At 33.3% G+C, this 14153-nt stretch overlaps 1 protein-coding gene across 3 annotated transcripts in view; it reads left to right on the top strand.

Annotated features, from left to right (window-relative positions):
- Positions 1-14153, top strand: part of MAP4K3 (mitogen-activated protein kinase kinase kinase kinase 3) — a 189149-nt gene that overhangs the window by 126035 nt on the left and 48961 nt on the right. For 2 of the 3 annotated variants that reach the window (XM_017532582.2, XM_037740015.1), the window contains 3 exons: positions 877-935; positions 2381-2443; positions 9862-9920. In XM_017532582.2, coding sequence (XP_017388071.1) covers positions 877-935; positions 2381-2443; positions 9862-9920 — 181 coding nt within the window. The remainder of the gene's footprint in view (positions 1-876; positions 936-2380; positions 2444-9861; positions 9921-14153) is intronic. The other variant, XM_017532583.2, reaches the window with a different exon arrangement.

Here is a 14153-nt window from a genome sequence, read left to right as displayed (position 1 = left end):
AAAAAAAAAAAAATTAGCCAGGTGTGGTGGCATGCGCCTATAGTCCTAGCTACTTGGGAGGCTGAGGCAGGAGAATCGCTTTAACCCAGGAGGAGGAGGTTGCGGTGAGCCAAGAGCGTGCCATTGTACTCTAGCCTGGGCAAAAGAATGAGACTCCGTGTCAAAAAAACACATAAAAAAGCAAAACCCCAATACCCAGGATAGAGAATCAACCTATATGTCCATCAACAGATGAATAAATAAAGGAAATGTAGTATATATACATATCAAAATATTATTCAGTTATAAAAAAAACAATGAAATCCTGTCATTTGCAACAACATGGAGGGAACTGGAGGACATTAATGTTAAAGCGACCAGGCGTGGAAAGACAAATATCTCATGTTCTCTCTCATAGGTGGGAGCTAAAATAGTTGATCTCATGGAGGTAGAAGTAGAATGATGGTTACCAGAGGCAGGGAAGGGTAAGATAGGTGGATGGAGAGAGGTTGTTTCATGGGTACAAAAGTTAAATAGAAGGAATACATTCTATTCAGTAGCAGAGTAGAGAAATTATAATTAACAATCATTTATTATATATTTGAAAATAGTTCAATTTGTAATGTTCCCAACACAAAGAAATGATAAATGTTTAATGTAATGGATATCCTATTTACTATGTTTCAATCATTACACACTATATGCATGTATCAAAATATCATATGTACCACCATGAATATTTACAATTATTAGTATCAGTTTTGAAAACTGAAAACAAAAATCTTTGGAGGTCAGTGTATGGTTGATGGTAACATTAAATGTCTTTTACTGTGGAATAACTTTTTAAATTATTATATCATTAAGAATATAAAAACAGATCCTGGAATTTTTTTTTAGTTGGCCAAGTGAAATTTGATCCACCTTTAAGAAAGGAGACAGAACCACATCATGAACTTGTAAGTAGTGTAGCCTTAGAATGTTAACACTGAAATAAATGTTTTGATTTGTCTCTGTGTGATATGTTAGTACTGACTGAAAAAGCTAGTTGTTAGTATTTTCAAAAACATTCGAGGTCCCAGCTTGGTCAACATAGTAAGACCCTGTCTCTACAAAAAGATTTTTAAACTCAGCTGAGCATGGCGGTGTATACTTGTAGTCCTAGCTACTGGGGAGGCTAGGGCAGGAGGATCCCTTGAGCCCAGGAATTCAAGGTTACAGTGAGCTATGATAAAAGCCACTGTACTCCAGCCTGGGCAAAAGTGTGAGACCTTGTTTCTAAAAACATAAAATAAAATTTTTCTTTTAAATTGTGGTAAACAAAAAGGTAAGTAATTCTCAAATTCATAATAAATAAATCTGTGTTGCTGAATATTTTCAAAATTATTTTAAGAGAAACTTTCTAGTTTTAACATTCTCTGATTAAATGTTTTTAATGCTGGCTTTTAAATTATTTTTTTTACTTTTTTTTCTGTTTTTGAGGAGCTTTTTAAAATATGTATCTTTAGGATAAATGCCACGGTTTCCAAAATTAAAGTCATATCTCTTTAGAGTACTAAAACTTAGGAAGATGAGGCATACATAGTAAATGAAGTTTGTCATTCATTTAAGACTTGCTACAACTTTATGAATATACTTTGCATGATTCTTTTGTTGTTTTAGATACTCCTTTCCAGATAAATGATAATATATTAGATTGAGTTGTAAAAGCAAAATACTTTGCAGCTATTTGAGATGTTAATATTCTATAGAACAATAAAAAAAGAGACATTAGAAAATGCAAAATTAATTCTAAAGAAATTATTTTGCCAGAGTTTCATATGATGTCTGTTTCATTTTATTATTTGCTGTTTAATAACGATAAGAAAGTAACTGTTAATAAGTACTAAGGATTGAAGTAGGAGCTTCTTAAATGTAATGTTTATTTTAGCTCACTTGACTGAAGCATACGAAGGGTGTCATTAGCCTTTATCTTATAGTTCCTCTAATTCAATGTACCAGTGTGGAGGAATAGAAAGTTAAAGAAAAAGTCTTAAAGTGATCATACTGTAATACCAAAACCTGACATTTATGAAGAGGGATGGAAAAAATTAAGAAAAAGTAGTCATGATATTTATAAATGCTAATTGTGTTTTGTTAAGGCAGTTTGAGTTTATTTTTTGTTTCTCTTTGTAAGTTGGCATTGCCTGTATTTAAATTCTGTACTAATTTAATAACTGCATTTTAGAGCAAAGTTGTTGCAATGTTGCTTTTTTATAAGCTGCCTAATACAGTTTGACTTTCCATTTGCCTTAATAAAATTATATTAGCAGGACTTACTTCCTTTGTGAAAGTTTCCCTTTGTGAATTTGTGGCTTTTAGTCTAAGCATAAATAACTTGGGTTTCTTGGTCTCTGCTAAACAGCCCGACACTGATGGTTTTTTGGACAGTTCAGAAGAAATATACTACACTGCAAGATCTAATCTGGTATTTCTCATCTTCTGATTTTCTTTGTCGGCATTGTTTTAGTCTTAATTGTTTTTTTTTTTTTTAAGATCAAACATTTTGTCCAATTTAAGCATTGTTTTATAAGTTGCTATCATTTAGCAAACTTACACATATTAAGAATTGAGACATTTTTTTCCCATAACAAGTTACATAAATATGTCTACTCAGATATAATGCTGTAGTAATAAACGTTTGTCTTTTTTATGAAAAATGTTAATTTTTAACTTTGTCACTCAAATATTAGGGTTTTTTTTTTTTTTTTTTTTTAAAGAAATGACATTTCCCTGTAAAAATGTCTGGTTTAAAGATGTAACTTGTTTAAATGAACTAGAAACCACCCATCCACATTTATATGTAAACTATTCATATGTTCTATGGTATACATATTCATATATATTACATATATAATGTTCATATATCATATGGTACACACATATATTCATATAATATATGGTACATGTATAATTTTTAAAGATAATTTGTTCCTGAATTAACAAGAAAATCATTCTTAGATGAAGTTTTAATTTTTCAGCATTACTATCATTTGTAGTTTCCTTAGGACAAAATTTAGATTATAAAGTATTCCTGAAGTTATAAATACTATCTTGCAATTACATAAGAAAAAATGAGAAATTGTTGCTATTCAATGTTAAATAATACTGTTAATAGTTTTTATTAAGTAAATAGTTGTTTCTGCTACTGTGGTTGGCGAGAGCCCCAAGTTACCCCCATATTTACTCTATGAGATTCTACTGTTCTGCCTTTTAAATGGACTTTTCCTTCTCTTTCCTTCCTCTTTACCTTGGTAACATACATCTTTCAATTTTGGTTGGCTTAAATGATTCTTTCTGTAAATTTTTTAATCTAGGACCTCTGACATTTGTAAAATATAAAAGAGATTTTAGACATAATTTCCCTTCTTCAGGAAGGTTGCTGTCCTCTTGGACAGAATATACTTACACATCTCAACTCTTACCCATGCAACAAAATATATAATGACTTACCAAAATTTTGCCAGGTGGCAAGCATTGATGAGGGGAAGCTAACATACAGTAGGTGCTATAGAGATGAGAGAAGAAGAAGAACTTTGGGGCTCATGTGGCCTGTCTGGCTTCTAGGAGGAACTGAGACTAAAAGTCAGTATTGCGTAGGAACATGGTAGATTTTTCTGGAAGAGAAAGAACAGATGCTGGCTATGTTTCATGGGAATTGCAAATAATTGCCAACATAGACCACAGGTTTGAGGGATGTCAGGCAAAGAGCTGGGATTTTGAAATTATTATACTAATCTGAGATTCATTTTAAAAAGTAGATTTAAATTATCAAAGAGGAAGTGATAAGATGAAGCCGTGAAATTGCATCTGTTCCCCATTATTAGATTTGAAGAAAGAGTGAAAAAAAAAAGTGGTTGATGCCTATGTTTAACAGTCAGGTGGAACCAACGTTGGAGGTAGGGAAGAAGCAGTTGAAAAGCTAGGAGAGCCAGTAAATGGAGTGTCTCAAAAGAAAGAGGGATGGCCTAAAGAAACAGAACATGTGGGGATTGAGAATTAACCCATAGGGGCCACGTGAGATAACATGTCTGAAGAAAACATAATTGGTGATTTCTGGATTGAAAATGTTTTCAGAATTAGACATATAGGCTAGAATGACAATTAGTGAAATTTATTACAGAACTAAAGACAACACAATCAAAATTTTTAATTGACTCTAGTGTTTATTAATATCCTCCATGTAGAAAAGATAACATGTCTGGAAACATAATACTTTAAAATTACAAATACTCTTTTCGGTACCACTTGTGAAACTAGCCTAGTAACTTGAATAAATTACCGTATTATGGCTTTGTTGCCTGGAACTGCTCCCACCTTCATCCCCGCTCCCTGCCCTGTAATCAGGAGTTTCTTGTGGTACAGGAGAGCAGTTGACAGGGGGTCTTGTGACAGTGGAGGGATTTAGGGACTGTTAGGATAGTTGTGGTAGAAGAGGGATGAATGAAATATTTGTCAGAGTGTACAATTTATAAAATCAACCTTAAAGCTCACTCCTGATGGTAACAAAAGCCAACATTTATCTAGAGGTTTTTATATACCAGGCATTATTCTAAGCACTTTAAATATATTAACTTATTTTTGTTTTACAAATGAGGTGATTTAAAGTGCAAAGAAGCTGAAATTCGTTATTCCTTAGCTAAGAATAGCAGAGCTGGGATTTCTAAGCAGCCTGGCTCAGGAATTCAAACCTAAACCACTGTGGTATATTGCCTCTACCAAACATCATCAGTATATATTTTTAAAGTAATACTGGGCTCCCCTCTCCACATTTTAAAATAAATATCTATGTCCCATGGTTATTTTTGTTTGTTTTTTACTGTGGTAAAATACACATTACCAAATTTACCATTTTAACATTTTTTTTACATCTACAGTCCAGTGGCATTATGTACATTCACATTGTTTGTTATGCAACTGTCACCACTATCCATCTTCAGAATGATTTCATCTTCCCAAACTGAAACTCTATACCCATTGAACAATAACTCCCCATTCCATCTCCCCTGCAGCCCCTGGCAGTGAACATTCTGTTTTCTGACTATGAATTTGACTCTAGGTATCTTGTATAAGGGGAATCATAGCATATTTGTTCTTTTGTGACTGACTCACTTTATTTAGCATAATTTCATAATATCTTCAGGGTTCCTCCATGTCGCATCATGTGTCAGAATTTACTTTTTAAGGCTGAATAATACTCCATTGCATGTAAATACACATCTCGTTTATATATTCATCCACTGACAGACAGTGAGTTGCTTATACCTTTTGGCTACTGTGACTAATGCTGCTATGAACATGGATATACAAATACCTGTTTGAGTTCCTGCTTTCAGTTCTTTTGATATGTAACTAGAAGTGGACTTGCTGTTAATTCTATCTTTAATTTTTTGAGAAACTGTCATACTATTTTTCACAGCAGCTGCAACATTTTACATTCCCACCAGCGATGCACATGAGTTCTACTTTCTCCACATCCTCATCAGCACTTGTTGTTGTTCTCTGTTTTGTTTTGTTTTTTACTTTTGATAATAGCTATCCTAATGGGTATGAAGTAGCCATAGTTATTTCCGTAGTCTAATTTTATCAATTCTAAAATTTTGGCCCTATGAACAAGATTTTGTCTCTAACAAATGCTTATGGCTGACCATTAAAGCCTGAGGAATCCAAAATGTCTAGTGCTTATCTTATCTGGCAGTTGGCACCAAGGTAAAAACACTAAATCCCTTTGGAACCAGTAAAAAACATTTACCGCTTTAAAGATCTTGCTGCATAAACATTCCATATAATCCATGATTTCTGGTTGATTTAAATGCCAACTGTATTTGTTTTATGATTTTGTAAGTGAATTTAGAATGTTGTCTTTCAACTTTTATTGCTATCCAAAAGTGCTCTCTTAAAAAAAAAGAAAAGAAAAATTAGGTAATTAATATATGAAGCCAGAAGACTAGGGCTTGATTTTTTAGGATTGGCAGTTGGTATGAGAATTTTTGAAAGGTGTCTGGTTTAAAACAAAAACTCACTATAAGTTGGTAATTAAAAGAGTTTGCCCAAAACCATAAAAATTGGTTTATCTGATCTGCAAAATGCTTTCTTCAGGTTAAAAGATTGTATTACATATCCATCTTAACTGATGCTATTTTTTTCTAATATGCATAGTTTTACTGGCTATTTAAGCCCATATACCAATAAAAAAAATTGAAAGTTAATGCTGTATAAAACACTATGTTGGCCAGGCAAGGTGGCTCACACCTACAATCCCGACACTTTCAAACGCCGAGGCAGGCGGATCACTTGAGGTCAGGAGTTCGAGACCAGCCTGGCCAGCATGGCAAAACCCCATCTCTATTAAAAATACAAAAATTAGCTGGGCCTGGTGGTTTATATCTGCAATCCCAGCTACTTGGAAGGCTAAGGCGGGAGAACCACTTGAACCTGGAAGTCGGAGGTTACAGTGAGCCGAGATCTCACCACTGCACTCCAACCTGGGCAACAGAGCGAGACACCTCCTCAAAAACAAACACTCTTATGTTAATGGCCATGGAGGGGCATAAATAAATAACATAATCATTGCTCTAAAGAATTGTATAGTATACCTCACCTGCCCATACTCATTTCTGAGCCTGCAGTACAAAAGTCATATTATTCAATTTTTAGGCTCCTTAATCTGCTTTTATTAGAATCCTGCTTGATCAGTTAATATTCTGACTCTACTTCTTTTTCTGACTTTTTAAGAAATAAAAAAAATTTGAATTATCCTGGATTCAACCCCTCTCTATTTCTATAAATCAACTACTGCATTACAAGATATCTCTCTAACAACCTTATTTGTGCCATAATTTTCTCATTTTTGGTGGAAAAAATTTCTCCTCTCTTTTTCTTGGTTAAGATATATTGCTCAAGTATTTTTTTCTTTTGTGTTTTTGTAGCCAACTGTATCAATTCTATTGACTTCCTGCTGCTTTCTCATCAGGTATAGACTTAAATCTCCCAAGGGGATTTTTTTTTTTAACTACAATAAGATGTTCTTGATCATATGCTTTGTTTTTCCAGTGTTCCATGTTACATCCTTTGTTCATTTTCAGTTCTTTCTCACACTTCGTTTCTTAGAAATTCCATCTGAAATTTAGAAATGGTCTCCCATTTATTAAAATGAACCACTGAAATTAGGACTTTTCGCAACCCAAAAAGATATTTTAATTGGGCTAGGATAACAATCTTGAACTTTTAATCTGTACTAGATTAGTGCATGTTTTCAGCTCCTGTTACTTATTTGACTCTACTGTGTGAACACTGTTATTCATTAACAAGTCGATGCCTGATTGACACTACTAACTTTTTTTACGCTGGCATACTCAAGTGTTTCTTGTTTAGCTTATGAAGAATGGCCATAGGATACCATCGTCTTGGGTTATTTTGAGTGCTTTTCCAAGCATTATTTTAGTAGAATTTTTCTGATATGGAGTAACTTCCAAATCCTTTTTGAAAAGCATTTTAGATGAGTCTTTCTTAGAGTGCCCCAAAAACATGTAGATAGCTAGCTACTAACTTTGCTTTGGTTTCACTTTTGTCCTTTTTTTATTTCCTTCTCATTTTCCTTATCCGATTTTCTATCTGAATTCCTGTCAGATAATACGTGCTTGGTAAACATTGGTTGTACTAAATGAGATTAGGCACTTTTTAGAAGGATTTAAATTAATATTTTACTTATAGTATTCCTAGTACATTGTTTTTGTTCCATAGTTGCTGTAACATAGTTTAGGGAGAAGAAATTGTTAAAGAATGAGCCCCTTTGAATTTCAGCTTTCCTGGTAAGACTCAGGGCATGACACATTTACTCATCGGACTTGGATCTATCTACAGCTTCTCTCCTGGCCTGAATGTTATTCTGTATATGAGCCTATGCTCAATTTTCAATTACTATATTACTTTAGTTATTTTAGATACTTTTCTTACCTTTCTAAATATACTGCTGATCTCAGTTTATTTTCTTTATTTTTAATCATTATTATCAATCTTTTACTTGTCATGTATCAGATGAGCTGAAAATTCTTATGACACGTCTGTGTTTATATATAACAGAAGCTATGGCCACTCTACATAATGTGTGCTTTTGGAAGCTGTCGTTTGATTAAAGGCTTAAGAGATTATATTGGCTAAAAACGTAGCTGGTCTGGCAGAGGGCCCAGTTGTCTATAACTGAAGAAAACAAATTTTGTATTTATTTAGGACTTCTCTTTACTGAGTACTGCAGTTTAAGGATTCAGTAGTAAAGTCATAACCACTTAAATTGTGCAGTTTTGTGATTACAGTGATTTTATCCTGTTAAGATATATCATTATAAATTAAAGAGTATGGATATCCTTTTTCATTAGAATTTCATGTGATACCAGTGTGACAGTCAGCTAATCTTTTTTGTTTATGATGTGTTATCTTTTCTGACACTGGTAAGAGTACTTAGTATGCACGGAAGAACACAAATGTTAAAGAAGACAAAATTTGAGTCTTGTCGAAAACCGGATTTTGATTTTAATTTTCATCAGATTTTTTTTTGACAGGTCTTGGAATATTTAAATTTTAAAGTGCTTTATTGCTTAAAATCCTTATATTTGTAGGCTTAGTATTTTTTGTGATTTAGGATCAGCTTTGTGTATCTCAAAGAGGCTGAAGTTTTATTTATGGGAAAATAAACCATTGACATTTGAATCAACATTTATTTATGGTGCAGTCAGTGTGTGCTAGGGACCATGCTAGACCACAGGCTGTAAGGAAAGAAGATAGATTTGATCATTTCCAATTGTTTGAGGAGCTTAGTTTTACAAACATGTAAATAGATTAAAATGCAGTATAAGTGCTAGAGGAGATCTGTGTGTTAAATGCTGTGGAGACTTGGAGAAGGCTGCAGATAATCTTCCCTGGCAGTGTTGGAAGGCTGCTGCTCCAAGGTGACTTTTGTGTTAAGCCCTGATCGTGAATCTCAGAATATCTTGTAAAAATAAAAAGCACTTTAAATACTCTATATTCTAATGTAAATAAGATTCATTTTCAAAATGTCGGATATTCCCCCTTTATGGTTAAAACAGTGCATAGATTACAGTGGCTCCTTAAAAGGGGTACAAAAGTCAACTTTAAACTTTTCATGGTTGTTGGAAAGCACATTTCTTTTTCTCAAGAAGGCATTTGAGTTGAGCGTGTATACTGTTCATCCTTTTAAATGTTAATTCTTAATACTCTATAACCCCAGCATTAAGTCGGAAAGTGTTTAAATAGTTGAGGAACTACCTTAATACTAGTTTGAAGTTTTGCTTTTACATTCTAAAAAAATTATTAAAAGTCCTTCAATACAATTTATAATATTATACAAGTTCATATATATAATTTACTTTTTAAATAGCACCCAATTTGTATCTTTAAAAAATTATTACCTACATGAAACAGCAGTAGAAATATGTGAATGTGTATATATACATAATTATTTTAGATACCATATACAAAGGAAACCAAGGTTTTTGTTGCTTATTCTCTTTGAACATTTTTGCTTCATTATAACTTGAGAATAAATACCTTATTTGAGCTTTTTTCTTTCTAAAAACTGATTTCTACAAAAGTTAATTAAAGTAACAGTAACCAAAAATGAAACTTGCATATGGAAATTCCAAGAAAAACACTTACATAATAAAATACTTAAATCAGGACTATGAACTCGTGAAATCCTTCTTTTTAAGAACATAGAGCAATACAGATTTATTTGAGGGGTCTGGAGCTTGTCTTTTAAAAATATATATTAATATATCATGATGTGTGATATACTACTAGTGTATTAAATATTTTATTTTGTACTATTAGGATCTACAACTGGAATATGGACAAGGGCATCGAGGTAGTTACTTTTTAGGTGCAAACAAGTAAGTAAAGTTCTCTTAAAACTTAATGTAAATTCAAGAATGATTAAGTTGCCTTTAAAATTATATTCTAATATTTAAGATAGTAAATTGTATGAGTTTGGTAGATATATTTTACAATATCCATTTAACCTTTTTCCGTTGCCTCCTTGCTCATTATTTAGTTAATAATTGTCATAATGAGAAGCATCAACATAATTTTTTATATCAGGCTACTTTGCTGATCTTAGAGAAAACCAAATGTATTCCCACTGAACACAGATACATGTTTTAGCAATTAATTTATTTCTAAAGTTGATCTGTTTATTCCTTATAAAACTTGCTTTGGTACATCTTTAAGATGGGTTGGTCAGTAAAAACAGCTGGAATTATTCATATAACTTAAAAATCTTAAATTTTTGGCTATAAGGTTTTTTTTAAGTAGGTAATAGTTAAAATGTGTGTCTGAATTCTTAAAAATTACCAATCTGTGCAGTAAATAAATTCAACAGTTATTTAATGCCTCTTCTACACCAGGCACTATCTAGTTGATAGGGGCACAGTGGTAAAAAAAAAAAAAAAAAAAAAAAAAGCAGCTTACAGACATTAACAATTTAAGTTGTTCATTTGCCAGGTATGATGGGAGACAGAACTTTGCTATTCCCCTTAAAGTCTCATTTTCTATGTTTGTGGATAAATTATCATCATAAAAAACTAATTTATAAGGGAGTATAATTTAAATTACCAAAATCTTCCAGCAGTGCATATATTTTAATAATCAGAACAACTTAAAATTTCTTTTTTATTTTTTTGAGGCAGAGTCTCACTCTGTTGCCCAGGCTGGAGTGCAGTGGCACAGTCTCTGCTCACTGCAACCTCCGCTTCTTGGGTTCAAGTGATTCTCCTGCCTCAGCCTCCTAAGTAGCTGGGATTACAGGTGTTCACCAACTACACCCAGCTAATTTTTGTATTTTTAGTAGAGATGGGGTTTCACCACGTTGGTCAGGTGTTCTTGAACTCCTGACCTCGTGATCCACCTGCATTGGCCTCCCAGAAGGTGCTAAGATTACAGGTGTGAGCCACCACACCTGGCAAAATTTCAAAATATTATTTCAATTGCAATAGAGAGTTGAGACATGCATATTCCCATATTTTAAGTTAAGCAATTGAGAAATAGTAACTAAAGACAGATAGCTCAAGTTTTAAGGATAATAGTGCAAAATCTTGCCTCTCTCTTTTTTTAATAAACTAAATATCAAGTGTTTAATTTTTTTACTTAAATATACTATTCTTTCGTAACACAGAGAGAAGGCTTTAATGACAACCTGGAGATATACATTAGTTTTGATTTAGGGTGAACTTCAGATAAATAACTATTGTAGTTTAAAAAATATTTTTAGCTTTAATACTATTATTAAGTAGTTATTATTAGCATTTATGTTTTTTAAAATGGAAAATAAGTGTAAAATTTTCCTGGTAGAAAAATGAAATTTTACCTAAATAGTCACTATTTGTGATTTATAAATTGTCAGTTTGTTGGTGGGCAACAAAGGAAAGTTTATCTCATATTGGATTAGCAAATTAAAAAAGTGTTATGTTATTTTCTCTTCGTGTCAGGTCACTAATTTTAAGAACTTTGTTAGCAAATTTTAGTGTATTTTAAGAGACCAAAAAATTTGGGAAAATATTTTTTACCTTTTTTTGATTTATTTAAAATATATTTTAAAAATTTGTACATGCAAAGTACAAAAAATAATGTGGCTCCTCACTAAATGCTTTTCCAGATTCCTTAGTCACCATTGTCTGATTTTTGATTGTTAGACATTTTCATAGTGTATAATTATTTTAGCTAGGTAAAATGTTAATAATTTGCCCAACCTTCATTTTTTGATTAATTGGATCCCTGCTTAAGGAACTGTGTTCTATATAACGAACCCTTGGCAAGGTAGATTGGCCAAAAGTTTGATCTTTGGCTGTGTTTCGTGTGTAGGTATATACATACATCATGTGACATGAGCATGTATGTAGCACTTCTCTTGCTGTATTGATATGTCTGCTTTATTCTTGTGATTAGGCAGTGTTTTAAAAACTTACAGGATTTCCTGCTTTCTCCATAGGTGATCAGGCAGGCAGATTTCCATTGATGGGTTTCTACCTATTCTAGACAATGCAGGAACTATCTAATTAAAATTGTTACATAGGAGTTTTCTTTTTCTAACAGGAAACATATGTATTTTGACTTATACTTGGTTGTCTCCTTTTCTTTGGAATTCTAATCTCAATAGGGTCAGCTTTTTCTGATAATTTATTTAAAACCAACAAAATATTATTTTTAAAAGAAGACACTAGGCCAGGTGCGGTGGCTCATGGCTGTAATCCCAGAACTTTAGAAGGCCGAGGCAGGAAGATCATCTGAGGTCAGAAGTTCAAGACCAGCCTGGCCAACATAGTGAAACCCATCTCTACTAATATTAGCCGGGTATGGTGGCAGGCACCTGTAGTCCCAGCTACTCAGGTGGCTGAGACGGGGATTCGCTTGAACCCAGGAGGCGGAGGTTGCAGTGAGCGGAGATCATGCCATTGCACTCCAGCCTGGGCAACAAGAGCAAAACTCCATCTCAAAAAAAAGGGTGGGGGACGCTAAATTATTTATGTTTGGTTTTAATTTAGGGCAAAAAGTGTTAAAGGTAAATTCTTTTCTAATAAGTAATAGTGAAAAGAGTAAATTGAATTACACAATGCGTGCCACAATTGAGTATAGTAATAGTAAATGCCAGATGGCTTCTCCTATAAGCCACATGACTTTGAGAAATGTACCTCTATTATTGCTAGTAAAATGGAGAATATAATAGTAACTGCCTCATAGGATGCTAAGGACGAAATGGAATAATCCTTGTAAAGCATTTAGCACATTTAGGATTTAGTAAATACTTATTAGTTGCCCTTATTTATGGTAGTTATTCAGTAAATAATTGTTGATTATATGAGCAAGTAGATAATATGAGTGAATAAAACTGCTCTTTAATTTTAGGGTAATAGGGCATTTTTTTTTGGTTTGATATGTAATCAGGGTGGTACTTACAGATTGGAGGCAGTTAGACAATTTTAAAAGATATTATAACCTGTAGCACTGATTCCTTAGCTAATGTAAATATGCTGAGTATTTTGGTGGTTGTTTTAGATCTCCCTCTTGTCTGTACATTGTTTTATTTTTAACCTTTTCATCAAAATTTCCTACTCATTTTAGATTGACTTAGAATTCATTATCTGAAAGCATTATTTTTGTTTTGTTTTGTTGTTTACTTTCTAAAAGTTCCATAATAGAAGAATTCAAGTGGACTAGTGAATAGTGACATTGTTTGTTGTATAACACTCAATCTTGGTGAATCAATCAGTATCACATTTTCTCCAGTGTTCTCAAGATGTAATATTTACTGTAAACAGACCTTTTAGCAAATTTAGCTGTATTTCATTTTCTCTTTTATAAAGCCTAAAAAGTAAATCATACATCCTACTTTTCATTAAGACTGCATGAATTCTGCAATTTCATTAATAAAATATCTTAATGTATAATAGAGATTTATAGGTAAATGAATTAAAATGTACATATGAGGCTGGGCATGGTGGCTCATGCCTGTAATCCCAGCGCTTTGGGAGGCTGAGGTGGGCAGATCACGAGGTGAGGAGTTAGAGACCAGCCTGGCCAACATGGTGAAACCCATTTCTACTAAAAATACAAAAATTAGCTGGGCATTGGTGGTAGGTGCCTGTAATCCCAGCTACTCGGAAGGCTGAGGCAGGAGAATCATTTGAACCCAGGAGACAGAGGTTACAGTGAGCTGAGACCGTGCCATTGCACTCCAGCCTGGGTGACAGAGCAAGACTCTGTCTCAAAAAAAAAAAAAAAAAAACAGAAAACAAAATGTACATATGAATCCCTGGGCCATGGGCTATCTGCTTTTTCATGTTCACTTACTCAACCATTCTCTTATTGTTAGAGAACTCTCAGGAAGATTCTTTTTTTAAAAAGTAGAATGCCAGCTGGGTGTGGTAGCTTACAGTTTATGCCCATTATAATCCCAACACTTTGGGAAGCTGAGGTGGGTGGATCACTTGAGGCAAGAGTTCAAGACCAGCCTGGGCAATATAATGAGATTTCGTCTCTACTGAAAAATACAAAAATTTAGCTGGGTGTGGTGGCGTGTGCCTGTAGTCCCAGCTACCCGGGAGGCTAAGGCACGAGAATTGCTTGAACCT

The sequence above is a fragment of the Cebus imitator genome, unplaced genomic scaffold (genome assembly GCF_001604975.1).
Source record: "Cebus imitator isolate Cc_AM_T3 unplaced genomic scaffold, Cebus_imitator-1.0 Scaffold77, whole genome shotgun sequence".
Classification (NCBI taxonomy): domain Eukaryota; kingdom Metazoa; phylum Chordata; class Mammalia; order Primates; family Cebidae; genus Cebus; species Cebus imitator.
Note: the sequence above shows the minus strand (reverse complement) of the source record. Positions and strands in the feature narration are given on the sequence as shown.